Raw genomic sequence first — 21,997 nt, 5'->3', positions numbered from 1 at the left:
TTAGTGGACGTTAAACATCCCATGGTGTCCTTTTTGAAGAGGAAGTGAGTTATATCCAACACCATGAACAAATGACAAATTCAGAGGGCATTGCATTAGCAGCACAGCCACATCCCCCACCCAACGATGCTTCCCTGTAGCCTTGTGCTGCACACAAAAGAAGAAGATTATTGCATAAATTTTATTTCAGCAACTTGATATGGATATGATCAAATGAATTACATATACAATATTAGTAACTGGTAGTATAGTATGTCCTTTGGCATCATACAGTATTTAACCCGTCAAGGCATCGTATGGAGATTCGGGATTATTGGAAGGGGTGGTGCAATCAGTGTTGTAACAGTATCAAATCAGTATGTCCGCAAGTGACTTGGGCTGATTCGTGACTCTCTTCTTTGGTGGTTTTCTTGGTGGATGTTGACTGAAAATAACAGGAGATAAAGAAACATTTAGCCTTGAAATCGTACACATTTATGATGAATAAATTAAGTACTCTTCATTAATTTAACTAACAATGGACAAGTTATAATTCCGAGAGTTTCTCGTTGATGCATGCAAACAAAAGTGGAGTCATGCATAAACCATGTACCCAAATCAGCAAGGAGAGGGGAGCAGGTTGCATTGAAAGGTTCCATTTGGTCCCAATGATACATCACAATTTAGAGGACTTCCTTACATATTAATAGCAGCAGCAGCTTTCGTATGCAGTACAAGGCAGAAAGATATCCTCTTTGGCTGAGAGCGTGGGTGTGCCACTGATGCCGTGCCCTCTGTTGGTTAGGGGAGGAATTTGGAATTTGTTCAGGGTGCTGGCGATAGCTTGCTCATTCTGCCAATGACACTATGGGCTGCTTAATGTCCACTAATGGTTGCAGAAGGGACTCCCATTTAACGTCCATCTGAGAGATGGCACACACATTGATGAATCACCCTGGCTGTGAAGTACTGGGATGACGATTTATAGCTGGGTTGAGATTCAAACCCAAGTTAGATAACTTCGAGGTGAGTGTAGTATCTCTAGGCCATCGTGCCAGCCCTATATTAGTAGATATACAATGTGTAAAAATGTAGATTGCATTTTTGGAGTAATTTGAAATGCCAAGTTTTCAATATTTTAAGGATTTCCAGTACTTTTGCATACGTGAAGGGGCAAATATTATTCTGTATTTATGTATCTTTTCAGCTTCGTTTGGGGACATAAGTTGCTTATTTTGGAGTGATTTCACAATCGCCTCGTGATGTTACCTTTTTTCGCAGGTGACAGGATTTCTGCTGGGTAGTCTTGAGACGCTTCCTCAGTTGACGTATTAAGTCTTCCAGCGCACTCAGCTTTCTTGTCGCAATCCATGGGCGTTCTTGAATGGGGTATGAATGGTCCGAGTAAACTTTTGATGTCGCAGGAGATTCAGGATTTTTGGAAGGGGTGGTACAATCAGTCGCGGGTATCTTCGCAAGTGGCTTGGGCTGATTTATGACGCCCCCCTTTGGTAGTTTTCTTGGGGGATGTTGACTCTGAAAATAATGAAAGTCGATAAAGAAAGATTCAATCTTTAATTCAAACTCATTTATCTTGCACATCGATTAGCAAATGTACCCGGCGTTGCAGGGAAAGGCCGGGTCCCTCCTCCTGCCCCTTCCCCTCCCTCACCCCACTCCATCCACCTTCCGCTCCCTCTCAACTCCCACTTCACCCTTTCGGCTCTCTCCTCCCACCCCACCTATTCCCCTCCCTCTTCTCACCCCACCCCTTTCCCTCCAGACTCTCACCCCTTCGGCTCTCTCCTTCCACCCTCCCATGCCACCTCCATCCCACCACACTCTCCCCCTGCCTCCTCTCACTCCCTCCCCACAACAGGTAAATTATGAATTGTGAGAAAATGACTTTAAAACCCTCTCGTAAAGTGTATTGTCGAAAAAAAAACTGATCCGATGAAGTTTTGTCACGATTAACCTTGGAAGCTCAGAGAAGTAGCATCATAAACAAATCTCATTCATTTTTTTATACAGAAGATAACATCTCTCCAAGCTCCGAATGAATTAAGTGATATCCTAAATGAAAGCAGATCACACAAAAAGGGGAAACCACGATCTCGTGTTTAAAAAAAAATCGCACCAGACGCTGCCGAGGCATCGCACGATACCGAGGAGCCCACACTTTGTACCTTAATCCATCGACCAGATATTACAAAGGAGAATCGGATGTATTTTTTGTTGTGTTTAGCAGAGTGCACTGTCTACTGTAGCGTGTGACTGAACAAACACATACACACACGATTGTTTTTTCACCCGTGAATTGCCACTGTACTGTAGCGTGGGGTAGAGCAGGTGACTGAATTGCATACATAATACTTACCACGTCGCTGAATCAGCACTGCCGCGTCATGAAAAGATTTGTGTGAACCCCGTCACGTCACTGAGTATGGAGGAGGGATCTTTTTCTTTTTAAGTTTTATGGCATTTTTGTTTTTTAAAATAAATTTTCTTTCTTTATCCATCTTATCTACCCCCTGCATTCTCCTTTAACATTCAACACCTCTCCTCTCCCTGTATTTACCCTTTGCATCCCTCGATAGTGTCTCCATTTTCTCCCGCGGTCCTGCTGTTGGCATTTCCCCCTTCTCTTTCTGCTATTTTTTTATTGTTGTATTGTATCCAGCTCCGTTCTGTGTTCTCGCTCATCCCTGAGCCTCGACTCGGCACAGAAAAAAAGAAAGAAAAACAAGGAGCTGATACTTTAGGTCCCCAGGCTTTTGAGTGGCATGAGGAACAGATCTGTATAATATGAAATCTAAATGTTGAACTTAAAAAAAAACATCATGTGCATAAGTCATGCTACAGAGATGGTTGCCATGGCAACATAACTCAGCCCATCACAGACGTGATCAAATCAGGTTGACATAATGTCATGAGGAATAGATATCTGCAATATGAAAGCGAAATGTTCAACTATTGTCAAAAAACCACGTACACAAAAGTACACGGCCAGATGGACAGAGCTCATTTTAATGTCCCCCGTCTCAGACATTGTCAGAAGGCTGGGGGACAAAAAGACCAGGGGGGGTGAAGGGTGGGAGGAGTAGGGACATGGAAATGATAGCTGTCTGACCGACGGACCGACCAATCATCTGTACATGTAATTTTGTACACACGATATTTGAAAACCGTCGAAGATTTAGCTTTCATATTGCAGATATTTATTCCTCGTGAAATTATCTTAATCCTGATGAAATCATGGCTATCAGGTGAGGTTAGGTATGGAAGTATGCGCGTCGTTGCATCCACTATCTTCCTGTCGTCCAGGGGCCTCAGTCTGGCAATCCCCCCCAGGCAGATGCCTGACCCATCCCCATCTCCTTGAGATGCTGATCAACCTGCTGCAACCACGAGGCATGTGGTCGGCCCATTAGCCTCCTCCACTCACGAGACTCCCTTGCTGAGAGAATCTGGTGAGCAGGATCAGCGTCAGGAAAACGAGCCATACATCACATGTCCATACAGCCGCAGCTGAGGCTCACGGACTATGCAGGTAACAAATCTCATTTGAGTCTCTCTCAGCAACCGCTCGTTGGACACAAAGTCCGACCAGTGATAGCTAAGGATTCTCCGAAAAAAGCTGGTGCCAAAGGAATTAAGTCACCATCTCAGATCCCTGGTAAGAGTCGAAGTCTCACATCCATAGAGCAAGTCTGGAATCACCAAGGACCTGAAGACTTGGACTTTCGTCCTCCTGCACAGGTACTGACGGCACCACTTCCCATTATCCAGTGAATCCATTACTCCCCAGGCCCAACCCAGAAGCCTATTGACCTCTGACTCACAGCCAGCAGAGACATGAATATCACTGCCAACGTAAGTGAATCTCTCCGTGACCTCAACATCCTCACCACAAACGGGTACAGACAAGATAGCAGCATCCAAGATGTCATTGATAGCCTGGATCTTAGTTTTGACCCAAGAAACCCATAATCCCAGTGTCACGAACTCCTCATTCAGCACCTCGAGTGCCCCAAAAGGATATCCAGTCTCAGCAAAGATGACTGCTACACCTGCAAAATCAAGGTCAGAGATCTTGACATTCCCAAACGACACACCGCAGCTTGATCTCTCTGACATCCTTCCCAGAATCCAGTCCATGCAAGCGCTGAAAAGTGTGGGGAGCCAGTACACACCCCTGATGAACTCAAGTAACAACTGGAAATAAGTCAGAGATGGTATCACCACATCTCACAGCACTCTCAGTACCAGAATATAGTTCAGACATCAGATTGATCAGTTTTGGTGGTACTCCACAAAGACCAAGAATCCTCCAGAGGGCATCTTCATTCACTGAATCGAATGCTTTACAGAGATCAACCTCGGCTGCAAGCAGCCCCTGCTGAAACTCTCGTCTATGTTCGGTGAGAACCCAAAGGGCAAGGATATGCTCAATCGTTGACCTCTTTGGTGTAAAGCCTGACTGCTCTGGATGCTGGTGCTCAAGCAGATTGTGGCGAACCCTCTCAAGAATTATCCGAGCAAAGACCTTGCCCGGCACTGAGAGCAGCGTCACGCCTCGGTCGTTGTTGCAGTCCTGGCGATCACCCTTCCCTTCCCAGAGAGGGACAAAAGGCCCCTCCTCCAGTCAGTTGGGATGATGCCTGTGTTCCAGAGAGAGCACAGAACTGCATGCAACGACACGAGTACAGCATTTCCACCAGCCTTGAGAAGTTCACCATGGATGCCACAGATACCAGGAACATTACCCCATTTAAACCGGTTCACCGCAGCCTGCGTTTCCACAAATGAAGGTGGATTACAATTGATTGAAGGGACAGCAATCGGGAGAGCAACGACCCTGACATCCAACTCGACTGTTTGTGGATCAGCCTGGTAAAACCACTCAAAGTAACCAGCCCAGCCGGTCTTCACTTCTGACTCCTCTGTCAGGAGCCCACCATCCTCCACTCTAACTGCAGTGCACCGAGGGACTGGCTTGGAGGAACGCAATGTGTGAATTCCACTGGAATCAGGATAAGAATCACTTGACCACAGGTGATGCTCTACCCCCTTAGATTCCTCACACATAGGTCTCCTTGTCCACCCTTGGTGCACGTAGTTTTACGCCTCAGCACCCTGAACAGGTCAGCTCTGGCCTTAAGCCTGTCCCTGCGACTCTGGTCAATAGTATCCAGTTTCCCTTGAAAGACAAAATTCTTCTTTGCCCGACGGTGAGTTCCAAGACATCCACCGGCAACATCAAGGATGGTTGTCTTGAAGGCACTCCACAACTCTTCAGTATTCCCCAAAGCACCCAGACCCCCCAAATCTCCACTGAGCAATGTGGGGAGCAATCTGGAGCGCTGAACAGTCAGAGCTTGTGGAGTGTGTTAGCAACATCAACTCTACGATATAAATTACTATCGTTGAGGATGGACTTCTCCCCGTTTTCTCCGCTGGTCAGATGGTCAAAAACCACTCTGTTCATGGAAGACTGAGCTCCATGCCACTCTGCAATAAAGACCAAAGAATGGCAGGACAAAAATGGGATCAAGCCACTTCCATGGCCAAGTCAGTCTCCTGACATGATTCCCATTGAACACCTCTAGGCCAAATTGGATCGAGCTGAGTGGAGAAAGTCCAGGAAACAAACATCATGAGCAGAATGGCTGACCCGTTTGCGTGAAGCCTGGACAGAAATCCCACAAGAGAAAATTTCAGAACTCGTTAGTTCTATGTCTGAAAGATTAAAAGCGTTGAAATCTGCAAATGGCAAGTCTACAAAATACGAGTATATGTATTAAAATAGATAAAATGTCCTTCAAATGTTCAATAAATAAATTCTTTAAAAATCATGATATCTATTTACTTCTGTCATGTCTCTATATGTGATATTTTAAAAAACGTTCAATAATTAGCTTTCATATTTCACAGATCTATTCTTCCTTATACCACCAAAAATGTGGGGTGGGGGGGGGGTGCCTTGAGTGTTAATTCCTTTTTTTTTTACCCTTGCTGGAGGAGAGGGTGTTTCATTTGGGTCCGTTTGTTACTTACAGAATCGAAGATTTTTCAAGTATATCGGTTAGTCGATTTTGTTATTCTGTCTGTCTGTCTGTTTGTCGCCTCCAGGTCGCAATTTTACACCGATCTTCACGAAACTTCACCACATGGCCGAGTTTGTCATGAGGAAGAAGCCGATGGTTTTTGAGGTCAAAAGGTCAACGTCAACAACTTAGGTGAGATTTCTAAAATCCTCAATTTTCATCCAATTGACTTGAAATTTGAAGAGGATTCATATTTCATGTCGATGAATTCAACCAGCCAATTATATTTGAGGTCCACATTGGCCAAAAGGTCAACATAGACCGAATTTCTAAAATCCCCAATTTTCATCCTATTAACTTGATATTTGAAGAAGATATATATTTCAGGTCATTGAATTCAACGACCAATTATTTTTGAGATCAAATTTGTTCTATGGATTTTGCGAGTATCGTGCTCTGGATGATGTCTGCTTCTTCATTGTTTGTTTGTTTGTTTGTCCGCACAGAACGTTTGTGTTTTTCTCTGTAACCGCTTGTCATATTGAGACAAATTTTTCACCATTAGTGCGACTGCACATGTAGAATGTTTTCATGATAATTATGATGTCACAGGTCACGTGGTGTGGCAGCCATGTTGGAAAAATGGAAAAAAACTTTTGACCTCTATCTCTGAAACGGCACCAAGGAAAAAATTGAAACTTAGCACATAGCAAGTACTCCTCATGGGGAATAAGTGATATTTTTTTTATGACATCATAGGTGCCATCGTTATGACGTCATAATTGCATCGGTAGAACGCCACATCCGATCAGTATGAAAATTTTTAAGGGTCATCTTCATGATAAAATGGTCCACAGAAAAAAAAGAAATCTCATGACATCATCGGTCAAGTGATTCGGCAGCCATATCGTTTAAAAATAAAAAATAAAAACCTTCAAAAATCTTCTTCTCTGAGTGGCTGAACAGATGGAGGTGAAACTTTACAAGTATGACCGCCTGTCCATGAGGAACAAAAGGCTCACACATATGACATCACAGGTCAAATGGTTTGGCAGCCATCTTGGATTTACCCGAAAACATATAAAAAAATACACCACTCAAAATAAATCCTGGAGAGTGTCTGCAATCTCTGATTGCTCTTTTTCTTGGAAAGAGATCAAATAAAATATTTAAAAATTGAATGCTTTCCTGGTTGATGGGTGTTAATACAAACAGAATCATAATCATGCATAAACTTGGACCCTGGTAATCATACTCAACAAGGGGAAAAGGCAATTGTGGGGGGGGGGGGGCGGTGAGGGTGGGGTGGGGGGGGGTTGGCAGATGGGACACACAGGTTGCTTATCTTGAAGTGATTTCACAACAACTTCGTGATGTTACCTTTTTTCGCAGGAAATGGGATTTCTGCTTAGTAGTCTTGAGACGCTTCTTCAGTTGACTTATTGAGTTTTTGAGCACACTCGGCTTTGTCTTTATACGCCTTGAGCTTCCTTGAGTGAGGTATGAATGGTCCAAGTAAACCTTTGATGTATTAGGAGATTCAGGATTATTGGAAGGGGTGGTACTATCAGGAGTGGGTATCTGAGCAAGTGACTCGGGCTGATTAATGACGCTCTCCTTTAGTGGTTTACTTGGGGGATGTCGACCCTGAAAATAACGAAAGAAGATAAAGAAAGATTTAATCTTTAATCCAAACTCATTTATCTTGTATATCTATGAGCAAAGGTACCCGGCATCGATGGGAAACGCTGGGTCCCTCCTAGAACTCCTTTCCCCTCCCTCATCGCACTCCTTCCCCCTCCCTTTCCCCTCTCCCCTCCTTCCCCACCCCACATCTTCCTCTTCCTACTGACTCCCACCCTACCACTTCCCCTCCCTCCTCACACCTATTCATACCCCACCCCTTCACCATCCTCCTCCCACCCCTTCCCTCCACCTCCCACCCCTTTCCCTCCCATCTCCCACCCACTCCTCCTCACATCCCCTTCTCTCCTCTCACTCCCTCCTTCTCCCATCCCACTCCTTCCTCCTCCTTCAACCCACTTCCTCCATCTCCCATCCCACTCCTTCCTCCTCCCACCACCTTCCTCAGGACTTCCACCCCACCCCTTCCTCCTACAACATCCTCTGACCCTTCCCCCTTCCCTCCGGACACCCACCCAACCATTCACCTCCCTCCTCCCTCATCCCACCCCTCCCCTGCCTCCTCAATCACACCCACACCTTGCCCCCCCACCTCCTCATAACTCACCCCTCGCTCCTCACACCCCTGCCCCTCCCTCCTTCCACCCAACCTCCTTCCCCTGCCTCCTCCCACCCCACCTCCCTCTGGACTCTCACCCCATCCCCACAACAGGTAAGTTATGAATTGTGAGAAAATGACTTTAAAACCCCGAGTAAGGTGTATTGTGGTAAAAAATGTGATCTGATAAAGTTTAGTTGCGATTAACCTTGGGAGTTCAGAAGAGTAGATCTGAGATTATCAGCTACTTTCTTCAACTTGGAAAGAGATCAAATAAAATATTTAGAAATTGAATGCCTTCCTGGTTGATGGATGTGAATAAAAACAGAATCATAAATAATACCTGGACCCTGGTAATCATACTCAGTAAGGGGAAAAGGTGATGGGTAGGGAGACAAGAGTTCCATTCGGAGAAACAAGCTGCATATCTTGGAGTGATTTCACAACAGCCTCATGATGTTACCTTTTTTCGCAGGCAATGGAATTTCTGATTGGTAGTCTTGAGATGCTTCTTCAGTTGTCTTCTTGGGTGTTTGAGCACACTCAGCTTTCTCTTTACACTTCTTGAGCTTTCTTGAGTGAGGTATGAATGGTCCAAGTAAACCTTTGATGTATCAGGAGATTCAGGATTATTGGAAGGGGTGGTAGAATCAGTAAGGGGTATCTCCGCAAGTGATTCGGGCTGATTAATGACGCTCTCCTTGAGTGGTTTTCGTGGGGGACGTTGACCCTGAAAATAACGAAAGAAGATGAAGAAAGATTTAACCTTTAATTCAAACTCATTTATCTTGTATTTCTATGAGGAAAGGTACCCGGTGTTTGCATTTCTAGGAAATGCCAGGTAACTCCTCACACCCCTTTCACTCCCTCATCCCACTCATTCCACATCCCTCATCCCACTCCTTTCCCTTCCCCTTCCCTTCTCCCACCCAATACCTTCCTCCCCCTTCCTCCTCCCACCCCTTCCCTCCACCTCCAACTCCAATCTCAAACCCATTCCCTCCCACCCCTCCTCTCCTCTTACCTCCTCCCTCCATCTCCCATCCCACTCCTTCCGCCTCTCACGCACCTCCCTCCGGACTCCCACCCCACCCCTTCATCCTATCACCACCTCCCACCACCCCCTCCCTCCGTGGACTCCCACCCAACCCTTTCCCCTCCCTCCTCTCTCTCATCCCACCCCTTTCATGCCTCTTCCCTACCACCCACCTCTTGCCCTCGTATCTCCTTTGACCCCACCCTCCCTCCTCAAACCCCTTCCTCTCCCTTCTCCCTTCTCCCAACCTACCCCTCCCCCTCCCATCTCACCCCTTTCCTGTCTCCTCCCACCCCACCTCCCTCTGGACTCTCACCCCTTCCCCACAACAGATAAGTTATGAATTGTTAGAAAATGATTTTAAAACCCTAATTAAGGTGTATTGTGGGAAAAAAATGTGATCTGATAAACTTTCATTGCGATTAATCTTGGGAGCTCAGAGGAGTAGCATCACAAATGTCTCGTTCATTTTTATATAGAAAATAACATCTCTCCAAGCTCCGAATAAAATGAAGTAACATCCTACATGAAAGTAGATCACGCAAAAATGGAAAACAATGTGATCTCACGTTAAAAAAAAAAATTCACACCAGATGACACTGAGGCATCGCACGACATCTGGGGCCCACACTTTGTACCCTGATCCATCGACGAGTCATTACAAAGGAGACGAGGTTGTATTTTTGTTGTGTTCAGCAGAGTGGCTGCATGCAGAGTGAATGTAGTGCAGGTTAGCACAGGTAACCGAACACACACACACACACACACACACACACACACACACACACACACACACACACACACACAATGGCAAATATATATAAATGCAAGTCTCTCTCTCTCTCTCTCTCTCTCTCTCTCTCTCTCTCTCTCTCTCTCTCTCTCTCTCTCTCTCTCTCTCTCTCTCTCTCTCTCTCTCTCTCTCTGTGTGTGTGTGTGTGTGTGTGTGTGTGTGTGTGTGTGTGTGTGTGTGTGTGTGTGTGTGTGTGTGTGGTCTGTGGGTCTGTTCCTGATGCACGGCCACATCTTTAAAGCTACAACCACCATACTTGGGGTACAGATACAACTTTATGTCTTGAGTAATATGAGCTATGTGGTGGTGGGCTTTTCTGCAATTTTGAGGCCACAAATTGAGGCCAAAGCGATCAACATATAAATTTTTGGCAAACAGGATGACCAATTGGTCTCAAATTTAAAATGTTGGATTTTTGAGTGCAACACAATTAATCTTTTAAAGTATTGAAATAAATGAAATATGAATAATTTGAATTGAGAGATTAACTTAAACTTTTCCATCACTGTGGAGGAGTATTTCTGCTTGTTTTCCCATTACTGACAATGAACGGGTGTTTCTGCTTGTTTTTTCCCAGTCACTGGGGATGGGTATTTCTGGTAGCTTTTCCCATCATTGCGGATGGGTATTTTTTAATACACTATATATAAGCGCGAATGTCTCCCTTTCTCTGTGGTCTGTTTCTTATACAGAGCCACATCTTTAAATCTACAAACCCCATACTTGGGATGCAGATTCAACTTTGTTTGGGAATTAACATAGGCAATGTGATCACAGCCGAAGAAGCTGTTTTGAGGCTGCAAATTGAGGCAAAAGTGACCAATATATGATTTTGGCAAACAGGATGACCGATTCTTCTCAAATTGAAAAGGCCAGATATTTTGAGTGCAACATGATTAACCTTTTAAAGTCAGTGAAAAAATTTAAATTGATAGATTAACTTAAACTTTTCCTAGGTACTTTTGCTGGGGATGAATAGATGCAAAACCTGATTTGTGTAAAAACCGACCCCCTAAACTACAGACCAATAAGCTTACTTCCAATCATCAGCAAGGTCATCAAATCCTTAATCACAGTTGACATAAAATCATTCCTTTTATCCAATGAATTCATCTCAGATCATCAATTCAGTTTCAGACCTGGACACTACCTTGGGCATTAGTAATATCAAAAGGGAGGCTTTGCCACAGTAATGTCTACCAATACAACAATTTTTGTCTGGACAGTAATGTCTACCAATTTTTTTTTACAACAGGAAACCAATAAAATTTCTTCTGAATTTCTCAAAGAGCTTTGTATTTTATCAACTTCAAAACCTTTTCATTATTTAACATTTTCGTTAAATCCAAAGTTGTTGGTTTAGTACCATCAGTACAACACCAATCTTTTATTGAAAATACCCCATTTTTATGTTGTAGAGCATATTTATTAAAATACCGAATACCCTTTTCTTGTCGGTATGCTTGGACACAAATGATAATTTTCTTGTAGCCTTCTTGCTGTCATTTATGTATCAGAAATATATGACAGATTAATATGATGACAGGTAATTCCTCCCCATCTTCCCATGGTTAAATCAGTTTGTATTCCCTTTCTTACTATATATAATCCTGTTCCTTGTGTTTTCCTGATATAAACTACAGCAAAGCTGTTATTGATTTTCGCCTTATTAAATTCTTTTATTTGTTGTTTGCTAACTGTGCTCCCACAAATCTCATTATCGATACCCAGTGGATAATATTCTTCCTTACGAGACAGATTTAATTCTTTCAGGTCTTTTAGGTTTATTTTAAATAAGCACTTATATCCTGAAATCATTCATATCATATCCCCAATGTTGTATTATCCTACAAACGAAACGCCCTTCTTTATAAAAATTTATTTTAATTGGAACTGTGAATTCTGCATGACCCAGAGATAAAATCAACATTTCTGTATCGTTGGAATACACAGCCGTTTTATTTAAGGATATATATATATATATATATATATATATATATATATATATATATATATATATATTGTGATAAATCACTTAATCTCACCAAGTAATTTGCATCTGTCGGGCTTGGATAATTTATTCATTTATAAGCATTTTTCATATTAATATTTTTGTTATACTATATTTCTGTCATTCAGCCTGTGCCTTTGTGTAATAATTTGACAAATCAATATCCATTTCTTGAGAATCACCAAAAGTAGCACAATCTTTTCCAATATAAGTCATTTATATTAGATAAAAAATTACATCATCATTTTTAATATTTTATTGAGTTGAAATAACACATATCATGATTTCGTATCGAGCGATGACGGAGCTGAAAGTATGATTGACGAAGATAAATACAATTACAAGAAGAATGTCTCCCTCTTGTGTAATAACTATCCATAACCATTTGGTTTCTCTCATTAACACAATCATCAAAGATAACGAGATTCTTTTTTGATTTATCCAAATCTTGGGGTGAAGGTATATCATCCGTATTATCACTAAGAATACGTATTATCACTAAGTTTTAATTTCTTTTTATATTTCTGTGTATTCCCAAATAGTTGAATTATATCTTCAAAGTTATAATCATTTAGTTCGTTTTGAAGTTTAAATAAACCATTTATGTCTTCTTTTTGAAGACCAGCATTAAAACCTTGTGAGAGACGTTGATACTCCGGTTGAAAACCTGACTGTGATAATTATTAAATTATCAAAATCCAAAAAGTTTGGAGGAAGGGGAATCTTCAAAAGCAGGCAGGTTTTTCCACATCCGCTTGAACCAACTATGAGACATCTTAATGAATTTGGAAGATTTTTATGGTTGTTAAATTTTATCTTATTTTTCCAAATGTTTAAAAAATCATTCATTTATATATTTAGAAAATAAATCATTTCATTTTTAATTGCCTTTTTTGGAAACTATGTTTTTTTCCTGAGTTCAGGTTTAATTTCAAGATAATCCATTATTTTATTTATACAATTTCTTGTGTTGATGTTTCTCTGAAAATGATAATCGTTAATAATATACATCATCAATCCATCATCATAATATACATCATCATCATCAAACATGACTGTCATTTGTTCAGTCACTTCTCTTGTAAGAAAAGGTGTATTATCACCCTCGTACTTAGCATTCGTTTCTCTTGTTAATCTTGTAAAGTAGTTCATTTTTGGTGTAATTCTGAAACAGTTATGTTCCTTTTTATATTTGGTATTTTCATTAATTAGAAGATAATCACAGAATATACATTGTTTATGGGCTTCTGACTGTGTTTAATCCCACTCCATCACATGTTGGACAATTCTCAAATTTGTCATGTGGAGAATCAGAGAATTCAAGAGGCTCAAGATCGAGTATACTATTCATATTTATTGAGTAAAACTTTACTTCAAACAAAGGTCATCTTTGGTACTTTCATTGGTGCTTTCACAATCATGTATAAAACTACTTTCATAACTATCATTTGAACACAAACTCTCAGTATTATAACTGTCTTCTGTTCCAACAGAGATACTATCATTGTGGTATAGCCTGCGGGCATGCAGGGCGGGGCATGATGATGGGAGGAGGGGTCGTCGTGGTCATCGTGTCTGCCAGGAATATAGGGAGTGCGCGCCGCCTGAGGCGTCGTAGTGATGCGTAGTCGCCCGGCTCGTGAGTGTGCTGAATACGTAATAAAGGAGAGCCGCGGGCAAAGTACGCCCGCGCTCGCGCTTGTGCAACACAGCCCGGCTCGACTGTTCCCCCGCTCGTGTCTGCCTGCTAAGCATCTTCAATCAGTACACCACAGTTGGCTGACAAGGATCTTCGGATCGGCGTGTGCAGGGCGGCAGCGAATAACCCGTGCGGTTCCAGGCTACGGAGCCAAGGGTCTCGCCAGCACGAGCATGGCAGAAGGTCGGTGCACGAACGCGTGCCCGCCTTCGTCGGAATCGACTTCGGCCACGTCGAGTGGGCAACGGCCGTGCTCAGTGTTCGTTTTATTGAGGCACGTCAGATCGGGGGAATGATTTCTGCAGAGCCACGGCTAAAGAGCGAGGACACGCGGTTCGGCTCGAACGTGGTGTGGGACGTCGCGCGAGCTCTGAAGAATGTCCGGGGTCTCGATGGTCGGGGCACAGCAGATGGTCCGGGGGTCAGCGCGATGTGCCAGGCATGCACGGTCACGCGCACGGTCTGCGGCGCGGGTCGGGGGCGAGCGTTGCAATGCAATCACTCGGACGGCGGTCTGAGCACTCGAGGTCGTCTACGGTGTGTGGGCCGAGGGTCATCGCCCATCGTTACAGTCATAGATGGCGGTGTGCGAAGCTATCCTTCCGTCCCGGGTGAAGACCTACCGCCGGTATGGTGTTCGGTGCATGGCGTGCACGGTAACGCCCCGGGTCGAGTTTTGCAGCCTGAGCACGGAGATTCCAGCGACCCGGAGCGGGAGATGCTGCCCATGTTGAGCCTGGTTTCAGTTGGTCTTACGGTGACAGGACCGATGCCAGTGAATGTCGAAGTGATCGGGGCACTGATCGGGTGTCGAATTGAGTCCACTCGTGCTGCCCTCGCATCGCGTGCGTACACCGGCGAAGCGATTGCGCCGCTTGCAGCGCCCGACGTCTCGGTGCTTTACCGGGGGCGAAGCGCCCTACTCACGGTGTTTGTGGTGCGAGGGGAGGGGCCCGTCCTTTTGGGTCGGGACTGGCTGGCGCACCTCGGGCTGGATCTCCAGTTCGTACCTCCAGGTGTGCCGGTGCTCTCTTCGATGCTTTCGTCGAGTACCGAGGGCGAGGTTCTGGCGGTGGGAGCCGCGTCGATGCAACGGGAGCGGCCGTTCGTTGCTGCCTGCAACGGCGGTGTGCGGTTCGGGAGCAGCAGGAGCCGTGCCAGCTCTCGCGATGGGCTCTCGCGCGTCGGCTGCGTGCATGATGCGAGGTGCGGTGTTGTTCGAGCAGCTTCAACGGGTTGCAGCGAGCCCGTGGCGTTAAAGGAAGTCGCGAGTCACAACATCGAGGCAACAACCAAGAGGCGGACTCGTGATGTGGGGGCTTTGGGAGAGGTGGGGGCGAATAAAGAGGGTTTATTGACCTCCAGTTGCCCCAGGCCGCGGGTAGTTGTTTTGTCAGGTGCTGGGATTTTATCAAAAGAACGCGCTGTACGGAAAAATGAGTTTGCGATGGTTCAAATGTTATTCCTATTAATTTATGACGAGCTTATGGTTGAGGTGTGGTTTAAATGGAATTGCTACCGTCTAACTGCCGTGTGGGTCTCGGAGATCGACTCGGAGCCAGGACTGGTGCGCTGGTCGGCGTTACCCCCACCTCTGGTTGCGGCAAGGTCAGACATGCCTGGCGCCGGGGTCGCAGCTCTCTGTGTTCGCTCAAGGCCATTTAGACGGGCGTTGGCATCTCAGCTGATTGTGGTGCGTGGGTTGTTATGGAGCATTGGTTGCGTCCAGCCAGCGGCGCTGTTCAGCGCCCCCATCCAAGGTCCATCGAGTCTGGCACTGGCGCCACGGCTTCCAGACAGCGGGCTTCCGACCTCGGAATGTTTATCTGCTTCAGGTCTGCCTGGGGGAGATGTGCCGCCTTGTGGGCCGGAGGCGTTTGATGGTGCCGGGGGAGGTTTGCTCGCTCGGGAGGTCGCCGCGACCTCGCCAAGGGCCATGTAAGCATGAGCTGCCTGGGGGCGTTTTCGCTGTGTAGTGCTGCTGTGCTTCTCCAGTAGCTTGCTTCCACGCATTATATGATGTGATGTGCTGTTATACTTCGCTGTTTTCTTTTTTGTGCCTTGTCTACTGTTATACCGTAGTCCTTCGTGCTGTTTATGCTTATTATGATGGTGATCATTTAATAATCATACTTTTAGGAGGGAGGAGTGTGGTATAGCCTGCGGGCATGCAGGGCGGGGCATGATGATGGGAGGAGGGGTCGTCGTGGTCATCGTGTCTGCCAGGAATATAGGGAGTGCGCGCCGCCTGAGGCGTCGTAGTGATGCGTAGTCGCCCGGCTCGTGAGTGTGCTGAATACGTAATAAAGGAGAGCCGCGGGCAAAGTACGCCCGCGCTCGCGCTTGTGCAACACAGTCCGGTTCGACTGTTCCCCCACTCGTGTCTGCCTGCTAAGCATCTTCTATCAGTACACCACAATCATCACTCATAATCTTCAAAATCTTCACTTGAATAATGACTCATAATTAATTAGGAGAAAAAAAAAAACATTACCATCTATACATATATACTTCTTTTCATTAACAGATTCAACTACTACATTTTTTTATATTAAAGGTCATTTTAAAATGGTCCTTAACTACTCCTGAACGAAATGTCATTTTACCTGTATATTAACATCCTTTATTTCATCAAGATTTACATCTTTAGGGTTGTAGAAAAAAATACAAATTTCTCCTTGCATATTGCTAATGGTCTTATCTTTCCTTTCTTAAGCTTCATCCATAAGGTTTTTCTTTTTTGATACTTTTTCTTGTGTCGTTGCTTTTTCTAGTTTTGAATATATTGCCAGAAGGAGAGGAGAAACTTTTGTTAGAGATACTTTAATTGATGTTCTACAAGATATACTAAAAAGCCCTTCCACTGAAGGAAATTGAAGAACTCGTATTCACCAGAATTGTTTTTATCCAATAGTTGTTATATTTATCTTTATTCAATTTTCCATCCTCGACATATTTCTCAGTATCTTAAAAAAATGTAGAGATTGATTGAAACTTGTCTTTTGTGTCTTCATACATTGTATTTATTAAGTAAAAAAAGTTGGTGAATAAAATGGTTTTAAGCACAGATTCACCTCTCAATTGAACGGAATTTTCATCAAGAAAATTTTAGTTTAAGCAAAGTTTTGCTATATAAATATGGTGAATACAACGTACTGCGACATTTGTAATCATGAATATAAATGTTATAAAAAAACACCTTCAAACCAACAAACACACATTCAATCTTTCAGACAAATATCTCCATTTGAACGAGAAACAAAACATTGTGATGTCTGTTCTAAGGATGTCTTAAAAGAGTTATAAAAAACACCTTCAATCACAAAAACATGTCAACAACATTGAGAGAAACTTGAAGAGATATGAGGAGAAAATTGGATTAGAGGGAGATGTCTGAGCCAAAACCATTTGAAATAACAACTCTTAAAAGATGTTTTAAACATCGGATAGAGGTAAATCTTATAAGATTTAATATTAGTGTAAGATCCATTTGGGAAGCGATTCATATCTCAAAGGATTCAATTATCAAGGTTGTTCATGGAATGTTGATAAAGTATAAATCATTCAAAATATATATCTTGGAGCCTCCTTTACCTTCTCAAGAGAAGATAATGTTATTGAAGAAAAATATATGAGAACGAATCCACCACACCTTATTACATCAATTGATAGCATGCTTAAATCTCCTATCTTTGAAGAGCTTATTAGATTTGAATTAGAACAACAATAACAACAACAACAACAAGGTGGTGGGTTCAACATTGGGAATGTTTCATATACCGATCTTCATATTCTTAAATCCACTCCGCTCAAGGCTTCTTCTTATACTGATTTACCTCAGGATATAAAGAATAAAAAGGCAATAATTAATATTAAAAATACTGGTAATAAATGCTTTCTCTGGAGTATCTTAGCACATCTTTATCCATAGGAAAGGGACTGTGAAAGAGTTTCAAAGTTTCAGAAACATGAGAATAAATTAGAAAGTGGAGATTGAGGCATGTCGAGAGGAAAACCCATGAGCTTAAAAGATATAACAAAGTTTGAGAATATGACTAACCTATCAATAAATGTTTATGGTTTAACTGATAAAAACAAAGTCCAAATTCTAAGAGTTAGTAATACTATATCCAATGATAATTGGTCAAATGACCGGCATGTAGATCTCCTTTATTTCACTGATAAATAAACCGCTCATTATGCTTATATCAAAAACTTTTCTAGATTGGTAAGTAGTCAAGTTTATAAATCAAAGCATAAATCATATCCTTGTAAGAGATGTCTAAATATCTTTCAATCTCAAGAAAGACTTCATAAACATTTAAAGTATTGTTCTAATCATAAAGCAGCAGTTGTTGAGATGCCAGGACCAGGAGAGAAAGTTGTATTTAATGAAACAAATAAATGTATAAAACACCCATTTGTAATATATGCTGATTTTGAGAGCATCTTGGAAAAGACTGATGATATTAAAAAAATATCAAAAGAATATCCCTTGTGGGTTATGTTATTACATTAAATCATCTGTAGGAAGTAAATGTGATAAGTTGGAGTTGCATAGAGGACCTGATGCTGCTGATGAATTTGTTAAATGATTGAGGATGATTGTATTAAGCTCACTAAAATTATGTCAAGAACAAATAAACCCCTTGACTTATCTCCAAATGAAGAGAAAGAATTTGAAGAAGCAAGGATTTGTCATATATGCTCAGAGGCTTTGGTAAAAACTGATAAAAGGGTTAGAGATCATTGCTATATAATGGGGAAATATAGAGGAGCAGCTCATAATAATTGTAATCTTAATTATAGAATCCCTACATTCATACCTGTATTTCTTCATAATAATTGTCATTATGATACGCATCTCTTTATAAAAGAACTAGGTAAGACTCCTGGAAAGATAAAAGCAATTCCTAATACAGATCAAAATTACATGTCATTCACAAAACAGATTTATACTCGTGAAATGGGTGTAAATACAAATATTAGATTTCTTGACTCCTATAAATTTATGACAAGCCCTCGAAGTTCTTTGGTTTCAAACATCTCCTCTTTTCCTATACTTTCTAGACAATTTAGGACTGAAGCTGACTTGGGTAAAGACATTTCTCTTCTTACTAAAAAGAGCATTTACCCACATGATTATATGGATTCCTTTGAAAGATTTAAAGAAGCAAGACTTCCTCTTCAAAAGCATTTTTATAACAAGTTAGGAAGATGTCATATTATTGGTGAAGAATATGAAAGAGCAAAACAAGTTTGGAAAGAGTTTGAGATAAAGAATATGGGTGAATATCATGACCTTAATTTAATAACTGATGTTTTATTACTTGCTGATGTGTTTGAGAAATTTAGAGAAGTTTGTTATAATAAAGATTCCTATGGACTTGATCCTGTCCATTATTATACATCTCCTGGACAAGCCAGGAGTGCTATGTTAAAAATGATGAAACAACCCCTTGATCTTCTAAGTGATGTAGATATGCTCTTGATGATTGAGAAGGCTAAAAGAGGAGGAATTTCACAAGTCTGTTCAAAGAGTTTTGCTAAGGCAAATAATAAATATCTTCCAGACTTCTCACCTGATAAGCCCACATCTTACTTAATATACTTTGATGCTAATAAATTGTATGGTTGGGCACTGTCTGAATCTCAGCCCGATGGTAATTTTAAATGGGTGAAAGAATACGAGTACAAATCTATCTTAGATGATATAATCTCCACAAGTCAAGAAGATTTAGATAAACGGGATTATGGGTATTATTTTGAAGTAGACTTAAACTATCCTACAAAACTTCATAACAAACATAAAGACCTTCCTTATGGAGCTGAAATAGAGATCCCCAATCAAGAGCCATTTGGTGGTTATCAACAACATTTCTTCCGTTGTTCAAATGAGGTTAAATATATTCCTACAACTAAATTACTAACAGCATTGTTTGATAAAGAGAAGTATGTTTTACATCAAAGAAATCTAAAGCAATTTATAGAAGCAGGACTACAAGTTAAAAAGGTACATAGGGCACTAAAGTTTCGTCAAAGTCATTGGTTAGGTCAATATATTGATTATAATAAGAGGATGAGAACAAAGGCTAATAATGATTTTGAGAAGGACTTTTATAAGTTGATGAATAATTCTGTATTTGGTAAAACAATGGAAAATATAAGGAATAGACAAAATGTAAGACTTGCTTCAACTTGGGAGCAGGCGAAGAAGTTGATAAATAAACCAAGCTTTAAAAGAGTAGAAATATTTACAGATAATTTTTGTGCTGTTCATCTATCTACAATTCCAGCAATCTCTGTATGTGTGTCTGCGACTGCCGTTTCTCGACAACTACTGGTCCGATCTGATTGAAACTTGCCAGGAATATTGCCGTGGACCTGAGGATGTACCTTTTGAAGGTTTGATATTAATTGGACGAGCGGTTCCCAAGTTACGGCTATTTATTTGCCAACTAATGACAGGAAACGGTGCTATGACGGCACTATTGACGTCACAATTATTTTCTTCTTTTTTTTGCACGTACGGGCCTGCACGAGAAGTCTCGAGAAGAGTGTATTAAAAGAAACCATGAACTTTCAACATTACTTGAATGTATATGGAAGAGAAAGGATGTTTATAGAGATATGAATCTAATTCAAAATTATAAACACAAAATAATCTCAGAGATTGTTAGTAAGAAAGCTCTAACAGCATTTGATGATAAAAGATATATCATGAGTGATGGAATAAATACATTACCTTATGGGTTTAAAATATAAGTATTAATAAAAAATGGGGTTGGGGGTTTTAACGGGCAACCGCTGCATTATTTTTAATTGATGAATAAATTAAGTTATTCCTGAAAATAAAACACTCTTATTATGGCTACTCAATTTGATTGAAGAAATGATCACATGAAAGGGAGCGAAGCCCAGCCCCCGGCAGGGGGAGTAGTATCAAAAGGGAGCGCTATGATGAAGTAAGGTGTTCCAGTTTGAAAAGGAGAAATATGAGTGAGCGCAAGTGAGCGAATATTGCGACTTTGAGAAATGGTAGACATTACTGTGGCAAAGCCTCCCTTTTGATACTACTGGCATGCTGCTTTGACTCTCTCTTCTGACAATAAATGGAGGCCCCCAGTGTCAGACATGAGATCAGGTCCATCTCTCTGGACACATCTTGAGCATTCGACATGATCTGGCATCCTGCTTTGCTGTACAAACTCTCTGCCTATGGCATCAAAGGCCAACTACACACCTGGCTTACTGACTTCCTCTACTCTCGTCGCTAATGTGTGGCTCTCAACAAAATCCTTTCATCTCCTCTCCATCCTCTCCCTGTCAAGGTAGTTTTCTAGGCCCCATTCTATTCCTCATCTTCATCAATGATCTTTCTGACTCCCTGGAAAACCATCTTTATCTCTTTCCTGATAACTCCACCAGGCCCGTCGCTAGGGGGGGGGCATTTGGGTGCAATGCCCCCCCATCGCGCATCTGGTGCCCCCCCCCACTTGTACGCCACCCATTTATGCCCTGTTGCACCCTGTGAACAACTTTGTGTTTAACGACGATCGTCCACTGTGAACTCCTTGCTGTTTAAGAGTTCACCTGTGTGAACTAAAACCCTTATTTCAGATGTTCAACGTGGTGAATAATAAGGCCTTCTTGGATAAACTGTTCTTTAATAATATCCTTCTTTGAATAACAGTCAAGAGATAAGTGTGCGCTTTCCAGCGCATCTCCTAAAGCAAATGGCAAGACAATACAGTCCAAGACCACAATATAAAAGATAATAACGCAAGCACCAACGGCAGCAGCCAAGACCTCGTGTCGAATGTCGATGTAGTGGGTGGTTATATATATATATATATATATATATATATATATATATATATATATATATATATATATATATATATATATATATATATATATATATATATATATATATATCGTGGATCATTTAGTTTTAAGGAATAGCCAATCAGTGTATTCGATATGGAGACCCTATTGAGCAGGTTACCTGATTGGTTGTAAGTTAGGTATAAATGTAATATAGTCATAATATGATAATATTGTTATGGCTGTGGAAATTCGCAAACCACCATTCAGGTCCCATAGGTGAGATATCTCTTAAGTACATGTGTAGTTAGCCCCAAAACCTGTTGTTTAGAGGGAATAAATGTGATTCATTCGGGCTGCGAC

At 42.0% G+C, this 21,997-nt stretch overlaps 1 protein-coding gene and 1 long non-coding RNA gene across 6 annotated transcripts in view; one reads left to right on the top strand and one right to left on the bottom strand.

Annotated features, from left to right (window-relative positions):
• Window positions 1-162: 162 nt before the first annotated feature.
• LOC147034102 (uncharacterized) overlaps window positions 163-21,997 on the bottom strand; it is a 73,226-nt gene continuing 51,391 nt past the window's right edge. For 4 of the 5 annotated variants that reach the window (XM_085876505.1, XM_085876501.1, XM_085876498.1 and 1 more), the window contains 4 exons: window positions 8,732-8,998; window positions 7,407-7,673; window positions 1,249-1,515; window positions 163-424 (listed from right to left, as the gene is read on the bottom strand). In XM_085876505.1, the coding sequence (XP_085732631.1) occupies window positions 332-424; window positions 1,249-1,515; window positions 7,407-7,673; window positions 8,732-8,998 (894 nt within the window). In that variant the 3' untranslated portion in view covers window positions 163-331. The remainder of the gene's footprint in view (window positions 425-1,248; window positions 1,516-7,406; window positions 7,674-8,731; window positions 8,999-21,997) is intronic. The other variant, XM_085876509.1, reaches the window with a different exon arrangement.
• LOC147034103 (uncharacterized) overlaps window positions 4,292-21,997 on the top strand; it is a 35,409-nt gene continuing 17,703 nt past the window's right edge. Inside the window, exon 1 of the long non-coding RNA XR_015056974.1 lies at window positions 4,292-6,218. This is a non-coding gene — a long non-coding RNA (uncharacterized LOC147034103). The remainder of the gene's footprint in view (window positions 6,219-21,997) is intronic.

The sequence above is a fragment of the Eptatretus burgeri genome, chromosome 1 (genome assembly GCF_056783735.1).
Source record: "Eptatretus burgeri isolate ZD-2024b chromosome 1, Ebu_testis_v1, whole genome shotgun sequence".
NCBI lineage: Eukaryota > Metazoa > Chordata > Myxini > Myxiniformes > Myxinidae > Eptatretus > Eptatretus burgeri.
Note: the sequence above shows the minus strand (reverse complement) of the source record. Positions and strands in the feature narration are given on the sequence as shown.